General features: G+C 46.8%; 1 protein-coding gene across 1 annotated transcript in view; it reads right to left on the reverse strand.

Moving 5' to 3' along the window:
• RNF217 (ring finger protein 217) overlaps positions 1–14,303 on the reverse strand; it is a gene marked incomplete at its 5' end in the record, with an annotated part of 55,941 nt that extends 41,638 nt beyond the window's left edge. The window contains one exon of the mRNA XM_084262303.1: positions 13,641–14,303. Within this exon, the coding sequence (XP_084118429.1) occupies positions 13,641–14,303 (663 nt within the window). The remainder of the gene's footprint in view (positions 1–13,640) is intronic.
• Between the last annotated feature and the right edge of the window lie 7,863 nt (positions 14,304–22,166).

Below are 22,166 nucleotides of genomic sequence, written 5' to 3' on the forward strand. Positions count from 1 at the left end.
ACCAAGTTGGTCTTAAATTGTATAAACGTTTACCTTTTTAGAGCACAACTGCAAATATTGTAAGCAAAAGGTTAGCTATTGAAAGGAAGTAACATTTTTGAAAACTCCTCACTGTGGAAAGGAAGCTCTTCCAGGAAAGGGAATAAGAAAGAGCAATAGTTGGAAGCTGGGGAGAACAGAGGTCACTCTCCAGGATCTTCACAGCTCTCATTAGATAAGCATATACCCTTTGAAGAAGCTCAGCTTCCTGCCATAAATAAAGATTTTATAACCCACTCAAAATACGTATTAACTAGCTAATTACTTCATTTTATCTGCCTTTTCATATTCCTTGGGCGCTACTCCTGCATTTTTCAAGTGTCTCAATAGGTCATTACCCACAATATACTACTATTTGATATGTTCCATGTAGAGCTCTCATCAATTCTTCTACCACTGGTAACAGATATCAAGTAATTCATTAAAAATCGTATGCCTACATCTTTCAGAAGTGTCTTTACCATTTCAATGCCTGTTGGTGTCAGCATGTATCAGTCTTAATGTTTGTGTAAGATTTGCTCAAATCCAGGATTAGGTTTACGTGATCAAATTAGTGTCTGATACTGAGGTCAGAACCAAAAATCTAATCAATTAGCACTTCCATGAAATTTATCTCCCCTGGCAAATTCAGGGACACCACATGGTTCTGCAGGAGACCAGTTTAGTCTAGTATAAACCTAACTTAACAGGAATTAAATGAAAATATCCTTTAAAGCTATACAGTCTTCAAGGGTAGAAACACACATGAGACATTAAAGATGTAAGAAGCACGTGCTTGACTACCTACCTCTCCACCTCTGTGGAAGATTTGCTGATTCTTCCCTGTGGATCTAACTCCTGCATAGAGCAGCTACACGGAACACAGCAGCTTCAACCATTCATTTAGGTAACTCGCAGGTACATTTTGGGATGACTACAGAAACTCAGCATTCTTTGTGTCTCAGCAGCAAAACCCTCTCTACAAACACCAGGCCAGGCACTGAGCCAGGAGGGATTTCATCAGAATCCCCAGGAAGTCACCTTGCAACCACCTCCAGCTACTGAAGGACTACTTGCCAGCCAACAGAAGTACTTTAAGGATGCGACAATCCTCCCAAAAAAACTTGTGAGGTACTGTGATAAAAGACTGGAAGGAAAGAAAAACCCAACAACTTTGAATAGGATATTGAGATACATCCAGAATGAAGATGCTGTGACCTGTCAAGCAAAGCATACAGCCAAAGGCTTAATAGAAAGCCAAGTTCAGTAACAAGCTGCTACCACCATCCAGTAATTTATGACACATTTGCCCGACTGAAAAGTGTAGTTTCACAAAATAAAAGCCAACAAATCAAGATGAACCCCACACTTGAAATGCCCAATTTCAGAGACCGTTTTTCAGTGTAACATAGGTGTTCTTTGGTACCACAGCCATCTGTTCTGTTCATTGTTTTCACGTTAAAGCAATCTGTGAAACCAAAAAATAAACAATCTCTGGTTTTTGCTAATTGTTCTTTCAAGTTGCTTTACACAACAGCCTGCACTAATTCCCTTGGAGAGTTATTGCACAAAGGCATGCTCCATAGCCTAGGTGAAGCCAGGTAGCAGCAATGCAGTCCTAATCCCTGCAGGCAGAGGGAGGGCATCTGACTTGGAAATTGCTCAGATTCAGCCAGATCAGTCCAACCAAAAAAAAAAAAGTCCTGAAAAGACAGTATTGAAGATCATTTAAAAGTAATTTATCTTAAAAACAATACAAAATATTTTGATTCAGATTCCTTACAGACCAAAAAAAGAAAATACTGAATACAAAGCGTGGTTGGAAGGGCACTGCCTGCAGGTGGGCAATGGGCATTAGAAAACCCTTTGCTGCCTTCAATGGTTAAAAAAAGACAATGCAGACAATAAAACTCTTCCATCACTTCCTCCTTGGACTCAAGCTTCTCAACAGAGGTGCAGGTGGCCTTCCCACCCAGCTGGACAAGTTTCAGCACATAATGATGCCATGTAGCAAGTCCATCTTGCCAGAGCAGAAGGTGCCGGCTTTGAGAACCGCTCAGATCCTGCACCCTTCTTCCCAAACTCACAGAGACTGGAGGGAACCTCCCAGACCCCTCCCTTCCCACATATGCAAGGCTCACATTTTTTCCCAGCCTATCTTAATTCACTGCAATTTCTATACTCTATGCTGTTGCTTACCCAGCTTACCCTTTCTTCCACTGAGAGCAGTCATTTCACCACCCACTTCTCACTGTGCTGAAGTCCTGCACCTGCACAACAGCACTCTTCTTGCAGTCCTCCTTAGTTCCTGCCATTTTTCTTAAGACTGATGCCCAAGATTCCAAACAAACCCTCAGTGGCCTCATTGCTCTCCTCTCTTTATTACATCCTCAAGTATCAGATGATGCAAGAGGTTAATAAGGTTATTAGCCCAGATTTGCTGTCTCCTACTAAAATTCCAATGATCAGGAGGGGCATCTACTTGAAAAATTCAAGTCATCACATCAATTAAAAAAAAAAAAGTCAGCAAATATCCCTCTTGCTTTCTTTTCACCATAAGGACTAAGAAAAGCTAAAATTCTCCTAAATCAAAGATCGATACAGAAGCAAGTATCAGAAAACTTACTTTCTGGTGCCAGTTCACTACTGAGGCAAGGAGAAGGAGCCCTCTCTCTGTCTCCTCCCCTTCCTCCAAATAAACACATCAATGCTTCTCACTAAAAAACATGTTTCTAGCTTGTGAAAGCTGCAGTTACAGCCAATTCATAACACATGCTAGAACTGTGGATTACACACGGAGTAAAGAAAAATAATCCATATATTTTGTAAGAGTAGGCTTAAAATTTGTATGGGTCAAAAATCCAAGCAGTACACCTACAGAAACACAGAAAGTCAATTAGAGAGTAAAAGAATACATTTGATGAGTAATAGTTTGGTTGCCTTCTTCAAAAAGAGTTTGTTTGGATTCTTCTGTACTTGAACCAAGCAACTGAATGATGAAACTCAAAAAGCATCTTCAGGAGCCAAGTTTCTTAAACCAAGATTTGCTGCTCAGTTGCAGCAAACAAACTATTGAAATAAACAAGATCCTATTTGCAACAATGTTCACACAAAAACACTTCATTTCTAAAACAGCTTTGAGAATAATCTGGTTTATTTCATAAAGCGCTTGGGGATGCTTTAAAATACAAGCGTGTTGAAAGTTTCTTATTTAATACAGGCAGCAGAGACAGGACTGGTGGGTACCAGGTCAGGTTAGACTGAGAACCCCCATGCTGTGGGTCAGAGAAAGGGTCTGGACGGTGCCACCACGCCTGTCCTAAAGCTGTGGATGCAGACACACCTCTGGGTGCTGGACAAGCCGTGACTTCTGTCTGGATTGTGCAAGAGGAAGTGATGCAGCAACAGGACCAATTGAAGGTTTGATTTCATCAAGCTCTGATGAAAAGCTCCATGTGCAGTCAGCCTGGACACGTTCTTTCTACTTCCCTCACGCTGTCTTTTCAATCATTTTGTTCTGATGGGCTGTCACAGCTGCTAAAATGGACCTGCTTAGCCACAAACACTTCATTTGGTACCATGTTGTGGTGGAATGAACATCTATACACTGTGCAGGACAACTACAAACTAGATAACTGCAAATAAAGAATGGTTGTAAAAGGTTAATTTTAAGACAGCTCAGTTTTTCTGCAGGTGAGTCAGATGATAGAGAAAACAGTAAAAACCAAGTAGAAGGAATGGGGAGCAGCTCTACTAGCTAAACTGAATGTAAACCATCAGCTTTAGATAAGAGGTCTGCTTTTCTTGATGGAGAAGGAAAAAGAATGAGAGCTAGAGCTCATTTTAGATGCTTAATTTAGTGGAAGTAGTGGTGTGGCCTTGTCTGGCTACGTTTCCATCTGCATTGGCTACGTGATGTCCTCATGATACGTTATGCTCTGGGATACTTCAGGCACGATTTGCCATCAGGAGAAGAACAGCAAATCAAGCCTTCACACACAACGCCTACTGAGTCAAAAGCACTCAGTAATGTTCAGCAGCAGTCACATCTCACTGCAGAACATTTAACTTTTGGAGACTGGGAAGCTGCTAGCAATTTAAAATAAAGTTACAAATCCAAATAACGCCTTGAAAGCACAGGAACCTTCAGAAGTTTGAAGCTGGTCTCAAGTGTTACTGAGAAACAACACAGAAGCAAGTCTCAATGTACTTTCCACTGTACTAATGGGTGAAAGTTTCTGAGGTAGCTTAATTTCCACTGCCCACATGTAAGGAAAATGCAGACCATAATAGGTATGTGTATGCTTTGAGATACTCAGATTTTAATAACATTTTATTTCAGCTTTGATGTTTAGACACCCATGTGTATGTATCAATACCCATATGAGTCTCTAACAGCATAAACATTTAGACAGAACTCCAGCGTTTTACAACTAACTTTCTAGCCTTACTCAGGATCCCAGGGAGAATTATGGTGATGGGAATCTACTGAGGTGAACTAAACCTTCTCTAACAACTAATTCCTATAGTTGGTATGCAACACTTGGTGTCTAAACACTATATGGGACCTGTTTGCTCTTTTGCGGATCCATCCATTCAAAAAGAGCTTTCAAGATGCACATTCTTTCCCCTTTTTATGCTGCTTTCTGATACCATGAAGTTAACTAAGAGTTTCCAAGCTATTGCACAACTGAGCTGCACATGCCCTTGAAAAGGCACCGAGCAGTTTACACACTTGGCTCCTTCTACAGCCAAGTAACACCTGGCACCACATGGGTGCACTGGAATGGAAGGGCACAAGATGTCCTCTCCTCAAAGCACACTCATACAGAAAGCAACTTGAAAGTATCCAAAAGCACCAGGCAGCCCTTCTCCACTGTTTCTTTGCCCTGACAGAGCAGTGACAGTACCAACACTAGTGCTGTACTACTTTCTGTCTCTCTGGGAAAGCAGCACTTCTCACAGCATCCCTGCAGTGGTGCCACGTATGGCACACTGCACCTACTGACCTCACCCCCAAGCTGCCTGTAGAACACAGAAGAGCTCCCAGCAGTCAGTCAAGCACTAACCCCTTATTTTCCTGGAAGTCCTGTACTCAAGTTACATAAACAGTATTTAAGAATGGCGGGGGGGGGGGGGGGGGGGGAAGTTGTTTGTTTTTTGAGGTTATTTATTCCCTACCCTCACCTATCCAACAGGAAACCAGAGAGCAAGCCAGTTCCCTTTCACTCACCGTCATTCACCAGAATAACCAGCCCGTATTTGGCTGCAGGTTTCAACAGAGACCAAAGCTCCACCTTACAGATGGAAGCCACCAGTCTTCACAGTTCCCTTTTGTTTGATGCAAGTTTATCCTGAGCAAGCTCACCTTCTGGGGCAAACCGATTCTTACAACATCACCAAGCCCTTCCCAGCCTGGCCATCGTCTTCTCGCTCTTCTTCCTTCCTCGTATTGTGTGAGCAGCCCCACACAGCCCCATCGCAGCTGAAACAGGCGGGATAGGACTTCCCTTTCCTACAAGCTAATGGGACAGAGTCCTTCAGACCCCCATCATACACTCAAGCTGATATTCTGCTGTTCCTATGAGATCAGAGAGCTAAACCACTTAGACTAGAAGTATCTGTCTTTGCTGCCATTTGTATCGTGTCAGCAGTAGAGAACAACACACAATGGCATGAGCATGACTAGGCTTGAGGAGGTTAAACTTTGCCCCTTATATTTTCTACTACAGCATCCAAGATAACTTTTACTGTTCTAAAAACACCCCTGGGGAAAGAAAACTCTGGAAGGATAAAGATACAAAGAATATCACATTGAAATAATAGAAGTAAGACAAACAGGAGGAATCCAACAAGCTTGGCATGTACATATATACACACACACAGAGTAACATAGCTACTGAGGTAAATGTAAACTTTAAGCTATTTCAGTTTCAATTAAAAAAAATGTCTTAAACTACTGCTAGGCATTTGACCTTCTCCACTGAAATCTGTAAAGTTTTCCTCTCAATAAGTAAATCCTTGAATTAATTTTTCATCATATTTTTTCCTATTCATTTATATTAAGCAACTGCTGTCACAAGGCTTATTTATCTACAAGAAGTGTATGTGTGCCATAGAAGAAAAACATACGTTTAAGAACTGGCTATTCAACAGGAATCCTCTTGTATGTGCTTACATCCTGACCATGTAGCATATGTACCTTCCTCAAGCCTAGCTAGTTTAGACAGCAGGAAGGAAGATACTTGCACAAAAGGAAGAGAGGAATGAAGGGCCAAGAGGCCCCAGAGCAGTTGGAAGAACAGTTGTTCTGGGTGGAGGAACTGGGCAGAGGTGAGCTGAAGGCCATCCCAACCCACATTTAACTCCTTCATTTCTCTTTGTTTTGGCAATTAAAACCCAACAGTTTGTTTTCAACTCATTTCCTTTTGAAACCCTGGACTGAGTCCATACCTGTGCCTGGTAGCTCCTGGGAACAGCTGGTGGGAGCAGCAGGAGGGCAGGCACGAAGCAGATGGATGATCTCCTCATGGCTCAGCTTGCCTGTAGTCCCCAAAGCCAACACCACTACAGACCAGCAAGGGGCAATACACTACCTAGTTGACATGCAAAGCTCCTGATTTCAACCCAGTGTCCCACTGCAATTTCACATTCACAGGAATGTTTTTACCCTTCAAAACCAACTTTAATACCAGTACAGAAAAATTCATGGCACCACTGCAGGGAATCACCATTTACCCTCACCCCCTGCCACCAACATCAACGATTTCCTGACATCGTTTATTTACCTTCACTCCAGGAACTCAGGCTTTCCCCCATTAGCAAAAGCCTTCCAGCATCTGTCTAAAGGTGAGACTGTGTTTTCTCCTCCCAACATCTCTGACCCTACAGATCAGTTTGAATGGAAGTTGTCTTAGCTGTAGGAACAGCCACTCTTTTTCACCTTCCCTCTCTAAGTTAGCATACCTGTGAAACAACGGCCACGTGCTCCAGCTCTACATCTGGCAAAGACTTGGCCAAAGAAGAGGAAATTGTAGCTATCCATAGAATCACAGAATCACAAGGTTGGAAGAGACCCTTGAAGATCATCAAGCCCAACCATTCCCATCCTAAGCTAAACCATATCCCTAAGTACCCCATCTACCCTTTCTTTGAACACATCCAGGGAAGGTGACTCAACCCCCTCCCTGGGCAGCCTGTTCCAGCCCTGACAACTCTTTCAGAAACAATTTTTTTTCTAATATCCAATCTGCCCCTGCCCTGGCACAGCTTCATGCCATTGCCCCTTGTCCCATCTCCTGTCCCCTGGCTGAAGAGACCATCGCCCACCTCTCTACAACCTCCCTTCAGGTAGTTGTAGGTGGTGAGAAGGTCTCCCCTCAGCCTCCTCTTCTCCAGGCTCAACACCCCCAGCTCCCTCAGCTGCTCCTCAGAGGATTTGCCCTCCAGCCCCTTCCCCAGCCTGGCTGCCCTTCTCTGCACTCGCTCCAGATAGATAGAGTATCTAGGCCTACACACATTAGGACAACTAGGCAGTATTATCATTCAAGAACACTGCTCAAAAGTAGTTTTCTTTAAAAAGAATTTTAAAAGATTTCCAGCAGTGCTGTATTTTTGGAAAACTTCAATCCAAACTTAAATTTTGGCCAACACTGGGTCCATCAACAAGCATTCAAGAGGGTCTGAAGAGTCAGCTGTACACCTAGTCAGCTTTAAAGACCAATGCTTACAGCTTTAAAGGTATATGTACATCATCCTGAACCGTGACAGTAACCCTTGGGCAGCTGACTACACAGCAGCATTTTGGCACTAGCACTGCATACAGCCTGTCAGAGGACAGGCTTTCAGAAGCTGCCTGCTGAAAAATGACAGTGAAGTTTAGGTGCTCCTGCAACTTAAAGGCTGCTCATAGTTGCTGGACTAGGTCTACCTGCCACCACCCCCGTCTCCTCCTGCTCAAGAACACAGCCACCTTAGTGGCTGAAGCAGCTGGTTTGGTTTAGAAAGCCTGTCATCTGTCCTCCTGCCCCTCTCTTCCTCCTTTGGAAACTTCTGTCTTCTTGCAATGACAGCTGGAAGGTGGCTGTTCACCCTGCCATCACCTCCTGGTTGGTAGCCAGTCTGTGGCCATCCTAGCAACTTGTTAGCTCACATTAAAGCATGTTTTTGGATTGAAAACCCTTGCAAACACAGAGCTTCTCCATCACTGGATGGCAGTGACCCTTCCCAGCTCTGCTTTGACTCAGGCCACAGGCAGCTCATTAGCTATCAGATGATTCAGCACTCGGTGCCTACATTTCTGCTGGCTGGTTTTCATCAGCAACCAGACTACAGCTTTGAAGGTGTGTCATTTACATGATACAATCAGACACCTGAGGAAGTCTACAGGTGTTAGATCACTCTGGCTCCAAGCTGACACTAGTTTTAGGCAATACAGGCTGCTCCTAAAACCTCCTCTCCAAGAGGTGGCTTTAAAATCACGTTCCCTACAAGAGTTCTGACTGTAACACCCTGCTGCTTCTTTCTCTTTGGGAAAGGGTTCATGCACGGGAAAGCTGAAAATGCACTTTCAGGTCATGAAGAGAGAATGACTGCTAACAAGCAGGGGAAAGACAGCTTCATGCCCAGGATTTCAGTCCCACCAAAACCATTAATGCACAAAACCCTGCTGGATGCAGCCCCTCCCTGCCCCCAACCACCCCTTCAGATTTACTCACCGCCACTAATCTTATTAGAGTTCCTATAATTAAAGCACCATAATATCTGATCCAGAATACAGTACTCTTTAAATTAACTCACCTGAAGCCCTTTAATATACGAATGACTGCTCTGAGAAAATTACAAGATTTACAAAATAAAGCATCACTAATAAGCACAGGATCAAAACTGGATTATCAAGTTCCCTAATCTGCATGTAGAAAAAGCAGGCAGTCAAATCGCCAAGGTTTCTATAAACTTTTACAGCCACTTCACAGGAGAAGTGAAACATGTATAGATACAATTATATATATATATATATCTCTATCTTCAAATATTTATTGGAGATCATACTGTACTCCATAGATATTAGAAAAAAGCAAATGTTATTTTGGTCTAGTCAGTACTTTCTAAATTAATAAGTGAAATTGTTGTTCTGAAACGTCCTTGTCAAGTTTACAGATCAGGGAAATGAAAAAACACATAAACCTTCGCCTCTTTATCAATCCAGGAAAACATAAAAGCCTAATTAAACTTTAGGCCTTCTCCCTCTTAAGTCAAAATTCTTCCTGTACCTAGCTGTTTATTTTTAACAAAAAATTTCCTAACAAACCCCACCCCCCAACAGCCAAACGGACGAAAGGCAAAACCAGGCACAACTACTACTCTGACTCAGATGTACAGGCAGCCAAGAGAGGTTAGGAAGTGAATCACTCGTTTAGCAAACCTGTGCGTGCACACAGCTTCTGGAATAACCCAGGTTTGGTGTCACATTAAATGGAGAGGAAGATGAGAAGTGAAGGAGATGTGAAAACAGCATTATATCTGTGAGATTAAGTGCCTTGGTTCTTCATAGAATCATAGAATGGTCTGGGTTGGAAGGGACCCCAAGGATCATAGAGCTCCAACCCCCCTGCCACAGGCAGGGACACCAACCTCCAGGCCTGGAGCTGCACAAGGCTGCCCAGGGCCCCATCCAACCTGGCCTTGAACACCTCCAGGGACGGGGAATCCACCCCCTCTCTGGGCAGCCTGTTCCAGCCCCTCATCACTCTTTCTGTAAAAAACTTCCCCCTAAGATCTAATCTAAACCTTCCCTCCTTTAGCTTTAGTCCATTCCCCCTTGTCCTGCCATTATCTGCTCTTTTAAAAAGTTGAATCCCCTCCTGTTTCTCTGCTCCCTTCAGGGACTGGAAGGCTGCAATGAGGTCCCCCCGCAGCCTTCTCTTCTCCCTGTCCCCTGTTCTCAGTTGGTATGCTGGATGCACAAGCATGAAGCCCACAGCTTTCAGACAAAAGGCAAATGGTTCTTCCACCTTTCTGACCCCAACCTCACTCTGCACATACCTGAGAGTCCATGAAGATGACCTCCACGAGCACCACGGTCCTGGAAGAGCACTGACAATTCCAACATTCACACTCTTCAGCCTCATCCATTTTATGTTCACAATTAAGCCTAACAACAAAAGACAGCTTTGAGCTGCATCAATTCCTGGAGACCTGGCTCACTGAGACCTGACCCAAGGTTTGTGGGACCAGCACCAGCTCCTGAGGAGCAAGAACCACCACCTTTTCATGCCTACCCATCAGCCATATCTACCCCTCCTTCCATTTCCCTGAGTCCAAGAGAATAAAGTCATTGAAATGTTTTTCTGAATGGCAGATAAACTGGTTGCAGTCAGACCCTGAAAAGCCCTGAGGGATCTGCAAGTATTAGGCCAGGAGAAAGAATAGCTAAATTGAGGCAGAGGTAAAGTTATGCAATTTACCAAAAGTCAGGCTCCAGATCAGCCTGGGCGCTCCAGGCTTGTCTGCTCAGCTTCTGCACCAGCCATTAAATCTTTGAAAGGGATTATGCAGCAAGGTGCCAGTGATAAGAGAGGCTGGATTTGACCTTCCAATGCGACATTCCTAAATCAATTACCCTCATTTCCCAGCATGTCGGTAACACTAAGAGTGAACTCTGCAGTGGGAGTTACTTTCAACTAGATAATCTTCTTTTCCACAATGCCTAAAAGTTCAGTTGATTTTCTGACCTCCAAAGGGCTCGAAGGCAGAAGTTTTGATGCTGTCAGATGTTTGCACAGAAGGCGGCCGAGTGCATTAACAGGGCTTTTACTTTGCTACTCCATTAAGCATCATTCCAGAAATCACGATGAAACCATCAGCAAGAATCCAGCTTTCTTCAGCAGGAAGACACACACAGACATTAAAAGGCAAGATGAGCTATTTTAAGCATTATACTTTTGCCAACATGCTCCAGATTTTCAGCATGAAAGACCACTCCTCTTAAGTATCTAGAGTCAGCCAGTGTCCTCTCAAACAAAGGGCACAGATTGCTACTTCTCTGACAAGGAAACCAGATCTAAACAACACGTATTCCTGCCTGGGGGTTTGGATTTCAGTTGGGTTTGTTTGTTCTCAATTTCAGGTGCATTCCTTAATCAAGCTGACTGTATCCGAACTGAAAGTCTGTTAAAATTTTCAAACACCTTTTCAACACTTACTCCTTTTGAACTTCTGGCTGTGGGCTTTCTTCCCCCCTTTGCTACACGAAGCGCCAAGTCTCAAAGGTGAAAAGCAACTTTATTTCTATCCTACACTGCCTTTCCACCCACCCTTCCCAGAAACCAACCTAACTGACATGGTGAAGCCTTTTCCCTGTCCTTAGGATGAGTCACAGGGTCCTTCCACAGCACAAAGGAAAGATACATCACTTCTTGTTCTTCTCAAAGAAATATCACTTTCTTGTTCTTTTCAGAAAAAAAAAGAAGACAGGGAAAGAACATGTTGGACTTACTTGAGGGTATTTTGTTTCATTTTCCCCTGAACAAATTTACCAAGCAACTGAAATTCTGCCTGATCATAACAGCATCTGTAACAACATGCCCACAGAAGTGCTCCGTGAATCTCCCTCCTCAAGATGAGCATCCCTGCTGCAGACATCCCGTTCTCTGTATCTGTAGCCCTGCCCCATCTTTTATGTGCAGGAGTAAGTACCCATATGGCTACCTGCCAAGCAGACCTTTTAATAGCTGCTGGGATAAGCTTTGCTGAGTGCTCAGCAGTAGGAGTAGCTTCCTTAAAGAGGGTATCCCTGCGTATGCATCCAAAACTAGATGCACTTCGTAGGGCATATGCCTAGTCCCCAGGCCAACCAGGCAGAAGAGTTCCTAGGTATGGCTTTAGCTACCAGACCACATAATTTCCAGTGGATCAGTGTAAGCTGAAGGCACCTGCCAAAGGTAAAGACCACCCTGGTACTGCACCACTTTACAGCGTTCAGCTTCAAAGCAAGACAATGTTCAGACACGTGACTTCAACAGCATGTGCACAGGTGGCACAAACACACACCAGAAACATATTCTAAAACATATTCTAGAAACATACTCAGAGTTTCCAGCCCACAGCTTCACTACACATCAAGCCATTCTCGGCTCTGTACACATAGTCTTGAGACAGCTTATTTAAATGTTCCTGAACTGCAGTGTTACAGGAGATATACCAAACCCAACTCCACTTCTACCGTCCATCAGTTCCCACATCAAGCCCTTCTCTCTTATCTAAACACAATGAAGGTGGTCCATAAAAATATTAGTCTATTTACTATTGGTGAGAAGAAACACTACCAGCACTAGTAAATGCTATGTAGACTACCAACACTTAGAGAAAGAGAAGCATGTGCTTCACTTTAGACAGCACGTGCAATACCCAAGCAGTGAAATGTTCCCTGGTCAAAACAGCCCGACAGCTATTTATAGTGCATGGTGCTGCTATCTGCAGCCATCCACCCCGTCCCTACACTCGCAGCCTCAACACGGCTCCCAGCCCCACGAGGTGTAAAAATTCATCCTACCACCACCAAACCAGCACAACTCCACCCAGCACGTCCCAAGCGTTTCTGCTGAACAGAAACACAAAGGTGGTAAGCAAAGGGCTCGTTCAGTTTGGGTTTTCCCGCATCACCGTGCTTCTCCCGTGCTCCCTTCCCCAGGGGTGGAAACAACGCACAAGTGTTTGGGGGATGCTAAACCAGCTGCTAACAGAGCTTTGCTTTCAAGCTGCTGATTTCAGTTGGGAACAGCAGCCCTGACTGACAAAACAGTGATGATATAAGCAGCCTACACACGAGGAACTACCAGCCCAGGAGGGAAAAGTCGCTGAGTTTTGGGTTTGTGTCTTAGTTTTTTCCCCCTCTCCAAAGAAATTCTTGTTTACTGTGATTCTTCACCAAAAGTCGCACAGACACCCCCCACGCACACACATACACACCCCTCCCCTCCAATCCATCTTACATAATTGGCACAAAACCAAACGCGACGTACTCCGAAGAGGAGCAGGGCTGCACCAAGGGCGCGCCGATCCCCCCCCCAACCCCCCCCGGCACAGGGTCCGAGCGGTGAGAGAGGCTGCGGGCCGGCTGCCAAACCCCTCGGCCCCTCATCATTCCAGGGGGGTCGCCTCAGAGGCGGCTGGTAGGGCTCCCAAACTCTGCTCCTCACCCATCTTCGCGCTCCTCTCAAGGGAGCCGGTGCCAGCAGCGAGAGTTTGAGAATTCAAAGAGGGAAAAAAAAAAAAAATCGCGTGATGGATGCGAAGAGCGACCAACCCGACAGGCTGCGTGACGACGCGTAAAGGCTTCGGGTCCAAGCGGCAATTAAACGAGCAGCTCGCACGCAGGCGGCTGCCAAACGCGTCCCGTACGGGACGGGAAAGGCTCCGACGCCACCTCACCCCACCCGGGGTTACCCGCCAGGCGTTGAAGCAGCCGAGCCGGACCCGGAGCGATGCTCAAGCCCCACACTGCCGGCACCTCACGCCCAGAAAGGCAGCGCGGCGGGCCGGAGCCACGACCCCCCCGTTTAATGTTGTGATCGCCCCCCACCCCTCCAGCACGAGTTCGCGCAGCGCTCGCCGGGCCGTACCTGGGAGCTGAGGTACCGCTTGAGGCACTCCTCGCACACCGCCTTCTTGCAGCAGGACAGGGGCTTGATAGGCTTCTCCTCCAGGCACACCCGGCAGCTCAGCACCAGCAGCGGCCCGAACTCCCCCGCGATCAGCCCGGAGAAAGGCTCGGGCAGCAGGTACAAGTCCACCACCTCGATGCTGCCGCCCGCAGACAGCGGGTCGCCGCCCGCCTCCACCCCGCGCCGCGCCGGGGGCTGCCCGACGCCTGGGCCGCCGCCGCCGCGGGGGGAGGGGGGGACGGCCGCCGGACGGTCGTTCTCCACGCAGTAGACGGTGCAGTACACGTGCCGCCGGGGGGGCCGGCGGCGGCCGCTGCCCTCCTCCAGCCCCTCCTCCGCCAGGGCCGCCGGCTCGCCCGCGGCCGACGGCCGCTCCGGCCCGGCTGCCGCCTCCGCCTCCTCGTCCTCTTCGGCCCCTCGCCGCTCGGGGCTGGCAGCGGGCGGCGGCAGCTCTCCGCTTCGCCCCGGCCCGGCCGCCCCGCCGCCCGGAGCCGCGTCTCGCGAAGGAGGCGGCTCGCCCTGGCCGGACTCCCGCCGGCTCCCGGCCGGGCTCGGCGGCGGCGTCGCGGCGGCGGCGGCGGCCACCGGCGGGGCGCTCAGCGAGCTCTGCTGCTCCCCCATCGCCGCCCGCCGCCGCCGCCGCTCCTTCCCATCCAGCCGCCTCCCGGCCCCGCTTCTGCTTCCGGGTCCCGAGCCCCGCGCGCCACGGCCCGCCGCTCCGAGCCCCGCGCCGCCCGCCCGCCCGCGGGCGCCGGCCGCCGCCGCCGCCCGGCCTCCTCCACGCGGGGCTGCCGGCGAGGGAGCGGCGGGTGCCGCTCAGGTCAGCGCCGCCCCCGCGGGGTCTCGGTCGGAGACCGACCCCCCCATGCCTGGCAGGACGCGGGCTGCCGCCCCTAGTGCCGCGGGGCAGCGCGCCCGGCCGCGCCTCGCAGCCGCCCCGCCCCGCGCGTCGCCGCCCCCTGCCTGCGGCGGCCGCCCCACCGGGCCCGCCCGCCCGCCTCCCCCGGCCCGCCTGCCTCCCCCGGCCCGCCTGCCTCCGCCCCGCTCTGACGCGGCGCTCCTTGGCCTCGCCCCTCATTCAACCGTAAACACCGCGTGCCTGCCCGCACGCCGCGGCCCGCCCACGTCCCCGCGCTTGCCTCCTCGGGTTGTTCCCTGGGCCGTGTACCGGTACCTGGGGCCAGGCTGTGCCCCCGCCGCGCCTTCCAGTCACCCTCCTCCTCCCCGAAAGCACCGGGAGAGAACTACGAGGGGTCGTGGGGAAGGAAACGCCGGCTGTAATTCTGTGACGCCTCGGTGCTCCGAGAGATACGGCCTCTGAACCGGCTGTCCGCAAGGAAATCGAATCGCTGTAGGCGCCGCTGTAAGAGCGACGGCGGCGTTCGCAGAAGCAGTTTATAAACAGTAAAAACCTGTCCAAAATGGCAGCTGGGTGTCCGGGTACTTGCCGCTCAGGGGACTAGAGGAAGGTCTGTCAGTACGCCAGTGTCTCCAGAGCTTGACATCATCCGTTAAATCATCACGTAAGGCAGACGTCACGGGGCTGATCCTGCAGCAGCTCGAGTGACTGAGCAGGGACTGTGCAGTTTCCCTCCTCAACTTTGTCTGGAGCATCCATTGGAAGCTGATGAGCTGCTCTGAGTGCGCATGGGGCTGGGCTAAGGAGAGTAAGAAGAGGAGGAGGAGGTGTGCAAGTGGGGACGTGGCAGTGTGTGTGGGGTATGGTGCCAGGGGTGTCTGCGTGCTGTCTCCCCAACCCCAGGGAGCTCATTAGCTCAGGCTCACCCAGGCCCTGTAGGACCCAGAGCAGCTCCGTGCGTTCGGTTCTGTGTTTCAGCTCAGCTGCCCTCCAGCCATCCCAGAGCGCGGGCTGTGGAGGACGCTGGAATGGGGTCAACCCCATTTTGGAGGTCCCTGCGCTGCACTGAATTCCATGTGCTCGCTTCAAGGGAGCTGAGCCTCCCGGAGAGCCATGCAGGGAGCCTGCATAGCACTGAATTCCATGTGCTCGCTTCAAGGGAGCTGAGCCTGCTGGAGAGCCATGCAGGGAGCCTGCCCTGCTGAAGGATGCAAGCAGAGGCACCCCAGGCTCTCTGTGTGGCGACTGGCAGCATCTGCTGGCTTGACGGCTCTTTGTCTTGAGAACACTGAGTTTCTTCGAGACCCAAACTGCCCTGGAAGTCAGCGTGAATGACTGTGTTCACTGTCAGTCTGTAGTTACCCCTGCAGGAAAATCATATAGAGGAATAAACAATATGTTTACTTAGCTTCTCTTATTTGAGTCTTATTCTGGAGCTTATGCTTCTAAAGCTTTCTTTGAAAATATAAAGCACAGTGCTTCTAATGAATGCATAAATATCAGAATTTCCTATGACCCTGCCCTTCAAGATGCTGGAGCTGAAAGAAAAAAACCTAGAAAGATGTCATTGCAAGAGCAAGCAGTACTGCCTAGCTGTTAATTCAGAAATGTGTGTGCTAAAGCACAGCAGGGAAAAAAGTGGTCCTGGGGAATTCAGGACTACAATGCTAATCATACTCAGCTGAGGGGAAGCATCAGGCAAATGTGAGTTACAGACTTGCCAGTGCCCAGTCAGATTATGGACTGGGGATGGTTCAGTGGCCCAGATGTGAGTCCTGCTGGTCCTCACTGTGAACAGCGAGCAGACATGCCAGCCCTCAGTGTCCTCCATCCTTAACATATGTATGCTTCACAGTAAGTCACTGCCACATTCTGTATATATTCTCTCAGGCATATTAAAAAAGTATTAAATTATATAGTAATGGACAGAAAAAAAAAATACTGGGCTGACATGACTTCCTAGTACCCACTGATTGCCCGTCCCACCATGCCTTCACAGATGTTCATATTCACACAACCTTAAAGAAGAATAATTTTCAGAAGAAGATGACCCTAAATCCCCACTAGCCCCCAAGAATCTGACAAAACAGGCTGCTGTGTTGCACGGAAACTTGTTTATTATGCCCCAAGAGAGCTGGTGCAAGTGCTCAGCAAGGGATGCTGCTGGTCCTGTAGCTCAGCACACTGCTGGTAGGTACTTGGGTGTTTTGTGAAGCAGGAGCTCATACAGGGGTGAACGTGCGGTTCCCAAACAGGCTGCTCTGCTGCCGACTGACAGCATACATGGTGTATCTTAGGCTGGCTGTCGCCCAGGTTTTGAGAAACTATGAGTCAGATTTGCATCCAGAATGCCTCTGTTGCTAAAGCCTTCTTGTTTTAAAATTGAATTTTAGACCCACACATTTTACACTCTCTGCAGAGCGTGTCTAGGCTTTAAATAAAACCTTATGGAAGATATTAAAAAAGATAGCAGCGCTCTGGATCTGCATAAGATAGCAGATTAAAATAAATTATCCTACAGAGATAAACTGTTTTCTCACCAAACTGTTTGGTTTACAAGAACTTCATCGTTGTTTGAGCACAGTTGTATGGAGCTGAGTCTAGTTGCTTGAAAGATTCCTTTTCTCCCCGGGATACACCGCCAAGTCAAACTCCACAGAGATTCACACATTTGAGCTCAGCAAATGAAGTATGAGGAAGCAGCTGGCACGGCATTCGTTCTCCGTGAGGGGTCCACAGTTTTGGAAAGCTCTATCCAATGTTGTCCACCAGAGCCTGGATTTGCTTGCCTCCAGGAACTCAGCAAAGTCTGTCAGTTCATCTTTTCCTTCTTTGTTAAAACTGTCGGAGGCTTTGGTTTGAATAGGTGTGTTTGTGGGTGGTCCTTTTACTCATACCTCATTTTGAAATTCCACAGCTGAGATCCCGGGCAGGCACTTGTATTTTCAAGCAGCAAATGTAATTGGCTGCCACAGTTACAGTAATGGTTGAATTTATGGTGCTTTTTAATTCACACTGACCGGAGAAGCTGTGGTGGCTATTGCATCAATGAGGTAAATTTTTTCCATTGCCTGAGGATTTCCAGCCTTTCTTATTTCCCTTCAGTTCCTTCTTTCTTCCCTTCCTCTCCTTCCCTTAATCAAAGAGCATGAGCTTACCTAAAACTTCAGCAAAATAAAGTACTAGGCTATGCAAACTGCAGAATTTGTCACCACGCACAGTCACTGAAGCAGTTCTATAGTGAATTTAAAAAAACAGTAAGATACTCTTAGCAATACAGCAGAGCTACAGCAGGCTGTGCTGTCTGTACCAGCTGTGCATATATATCCACATATATATATACATGGATCTGTGTGTATGTAAAAGGAGGACTCAATTTCCAAAGGCTGTAGTTCTTGAGACTTCATGAAAATTAATTTTACTAAAAATAATTAATGTTTTTAGGCTGAGTAATTAACATTCATTCTTCGGGGCTTATGCTGATGGCCTCTGAGGAAATCTGAAGATGTATTTTCCTGCGTATAGCAGTAAGTAACTGGCAGCGCTGTCCTGGGTCACTGAGTGACCTCCCTCTGTGTGTGTGGGGGGGGAGGGATTGTTTTCACCTCGCTGTTAAGTGTCTTTTCAAAGTATTTAAACTTTCCATTTTCTGTCTTGCAAATGTGTCCTGAGTATTTTAGGGAACATCTTTAACCAAAATATTTATATTTATTTTGAAAATGAAAGTTCTGGTTCTCGTGTTTGCCCCTCAAGACCTGTAGCTCTCACTGTGGGGTACCCCTCACATAAAATACATCGTCTCACGTTCTCCTGAGTGCATCCCGTATATACCACTTACACTCTGGACATGGTCCTGCTTTCAGAAGTTATAAACTGGCTATGCTGGCTTCTCAGTTATCACCAAAATTATCTTTCACCTTCTGTGATAAAAGCTTGTGGCAGTGGTTTAGCAGTCATGACAACACTTTTCTGGGACTGCCCAGCGAGAATAGGAGTTTTAAAGCTTCTCCTTCATCTGCAGTTTTGAATTTAGGGGGAATACATGGGCACGACTTACTTGGCAGTAAAGAATATGTGGTTGTATAACTCACCTAGAAAAATCCTCCTAGCATCTGAATAACAATATACAGAAGAAAGTATCCTTGACAGTTCTGGGTTTTAACAGTTATGCATTATGTTTCTGCAGCTGGAAGGAAAACAGTCATCTCTTTGGGCTTCTCTTCATCTCGTGAGGTGAGAGAGTGACGTATGTTCTTCAGAAAGTGTAGGTTAGGAAAAGCCATGAGCCAGGATAATTTCATACAAGCACCCTAATTCAATCAGGAAGAATGACTGTGCGCCTAGTTTAATTGTTACAGTATTTATCTTGAAAACAGTCTGTGCCATTATTTTCTATCCAGCACTATGGAAACAACCTTCAAAGTATAACTATGTACCTTGAAAGTGTCTCCAGAAATTCCAGTAAGTAGCTTTTGCATATGTGTTCATTAGACGCCTTCAGGGGAACATAGTCATTGGCACATCACCGGAATGACAAGACAAATACAGATACATATACATGCTGAAGAGTTTCTTCAAGCAGAGAAACCATTGCCTAAATGAATCAAACCTTTAGGTTTGGTCGTCCAACCTACGTGTTTACCATCCATATCTGGGCTATGGAGGGAAAATGCTTTCCTGAAATGTATGGATTTTTCCAAACAGATCTTTCAAGTCATCTTTGGAAGAGCACCTACAACCTCCATTCATCCTCCTTAACACTTCTCTTGTTTTGGAACAGTGTATCCTCCCACGTGGCTGTGATGCTTGTTTTGTCTCAGTTCTCTGCATGCATCACTGATTTCTAGTATCTTTCTTTTTTTTTACCCCTGCCACATCTTTATCTTCCAAATATTACCACAAAGCTCTGTGTTTAGCCTAAAGCTTTGTAGCCAGACTCATGACCGTGTTTCTGTTCCCGGTCTTGCTAACACCGATTTCCCAGTGAGGGCTGGACTCGCCAGCAGCTTAAGCTTTGGGAACAAATTCCTTCTCCTCACCCAAATCTTTTGTTCTTCCTAGACTACCTTAGCACACTATCATCCCTCATGTCACCTGGGTTCATAACTTGGGAATCACTTTCACCTTCAGCAAATGCAAAGAACCACTTGAGTGAGGCAAGGAAGTTAAACACCAAACTTTTCATAGAGCAGCAGCAGGACATGATTTTAAATTCTCGAGTTTAAAACTGAGAGGTTGAGCTGGGAATCTCACTGTTGCAGATTGCTTCCCCAGACGAGCTTATTTGCTGTTAGTCCCAGAACAGCACCTCAATCAAGCTATGCTCTGTGGATCCCACAATCACCAATTTTCTCCTTAGCAGCAGACAGCATCCAAATTGTTTATTAACATTAATCTGGAATGCAGTGCCTTGGTGCACAGCCTGGATGCGATGCAGTCATTTTGAGGAAGCTGAAGTTATTTACCACTGCCAGCAGCAGTACAGGCGTGAGACTGTTCCAAACTACATCAGCATTTTTAGACTCTCCCAAAGAAAGAAACCTTAATTACTGCATTATTTCTATTAATATGCTTTTGAAGTTCTTTTTATAGTAATATCTGGCCACAGGATTACGTGACAACAGCCCGGCAAGAATAAATTTTGCTGAAGGGCAAATATATTTTATAGCTATTGTTGTTTTAGTTAATTATGCAGAATGAGGCGCAAATAGAATGCTTTGTAAAATAAGGACTTAGCAGCTACACTTAAAAAAAAATATCATGAGTAATTCTCTGATGTGCAAACTGCTATCTTTTCATCCTTAGGTTCAGGCCCGCGAAGCAGTTGAAGATTTGTTGAAACAATTGTCTACCCTTATTACAGGATTATCGAATTATGGTTTTATCATTTTGTACTAGGGTTGTGTGGGTTTGGTTGGGTTTTCTTTTATTTTGTGATTGTTAATAATTTAAAAGGATTTCAGAAAATAATCAAATTACAGTAATTAACCTGATCAGACAGCGAGGGTGCGTCGCGCTATTCGAACGAGCTGGTTTGTTAATTGTGCTTCTTCGCTTCTCAAAGCCAAATTTCAGGATGATTTTTGAAGGCTTCCTTATGTTCATCTCAGCAACCCAACAAAGCCCACCGTTATCAGCAGAGGCTCCCATTACACGCTCTGTGGCTCCGTTGAGACTTATCGCTTCCGCAAAGGAGTTGCTGGAACAAATCGAGCTGCCTTCCTTCTCCAGCCGAGCAGGGACAAGCAGCGTGGTCTCAGGGCGAGGGCACTGGAGTGGGGAGGCCCGGGGGCCCCTGTTTCTAATCTCAGCTCTGTGACTGACCAGCCGTGTGACCTTGGACAAGATACTCCTGTATCTCTGCTTCCCCTTTTACCCTTTGCCTGTCTCAATTAGTTAGACCGTAAGCTGTGCGTGACAAGGAGCGTTTGCAGCTGCGGCACCGCGTGCCCCGCTGAATCCCCCCTGGTCTCAGCTGAGGACTCGAGGTATTGTCGTGACACAGGCAAACTGCAGTCATTTCAACATCCACCGTGTCACAGGGAATTAGCTAATTAATGCCACCTTTTATAGCTGGAAATATGAAATTATGTATGTTCAGATACCTCTCCCTGCTTTTGCTTTGTTCGTTTGGCTGGGGAGCACCAGGGTTGTGAGAGTTTCTCTGGGAGGCTGAAATCATTACTGAATGGTGCGTGTGTGCTGTGAGGGCTTTACAGCATAACTTAGCCAAAGGAACTTGACTTCAACCTCACACTGCCTTTGTGCTAGCAAAAACCTAAACATTTTCCCTTTGCTCAGAAAATGTTTCAGATTTCCAGTGGGATTTTACCTAGTGTACCAAATCAAATGTTGGATAGGACACGTGTGACAATCCTACCAAGGAAAGAAACACCAGAATAAAGTCTAGTTCACTAGTAGGAGCAAAATACTGGAATTCCTCTCAACAAACATCTTTTTATCACTCCCACAAGATGTAACGCCTGCTTACAGTCAGTGACATTCAGTAGAGTAAGATGATGCTGGTTCTGTACTGGCACGGATCAAAAGAAAGGTTGATTTAGTGGCTTTGGCCCTAATTTGTAAACCGTGTTCTTTTCCATCCTGCAAGGCTGGCTGTAGAGGTGCCGTGCTCAGAAAATCTTCACTGCTGGATGGAAAAAAGGAGGCTGAAATTAAAGTTGGGCTATATTGATTATTCCGTGTGTTGTATTGACTATTCTACAGACACTTTGACTATGGTGCATTACAATGGGGATTAAGAAGCATCAGAAATGGGGACAGACAGTGAATTGCCTTGACCAAAACTTAACAGTTCACTTGCTGCAATACACATCCAATACCTGATGCAACACCTACACAGTGCCAGGTGGCATGTCTTTTCTGAAGACCTGCTAAGACATAGCCATTAACAAGGAATCAGTTAAATGATTTCCTTGAAAAGTAATTTAGCTATTTTTTTTGCTATGCACTATTTGTGCAGGGCTTGTTTTGGTCCCCCATAGTTAAGCTAAAGGCTGGTTCTTAAAGACTTTGTTTCATATGTTGAAAAAAGTGTTGGTAAATGGCATGTGTTTTGCCTTAGGAGTTACTGTAGGCAGCTGAAAACAGCCATACATTTATAC

The sequence above is a fragment of the Gallinula chloropus genome (genome assembly GCF_964237585.1).
Source record: "Gallinula chloropus genome assembly, chromosome: 3".
Taxonomy (NCBI): domain Eukaryota; kingdom Metazoa; phylum Chordata; class Aves; order Gruiformes; family Rallidae; genus Gallinula; species Gallinula chloropus.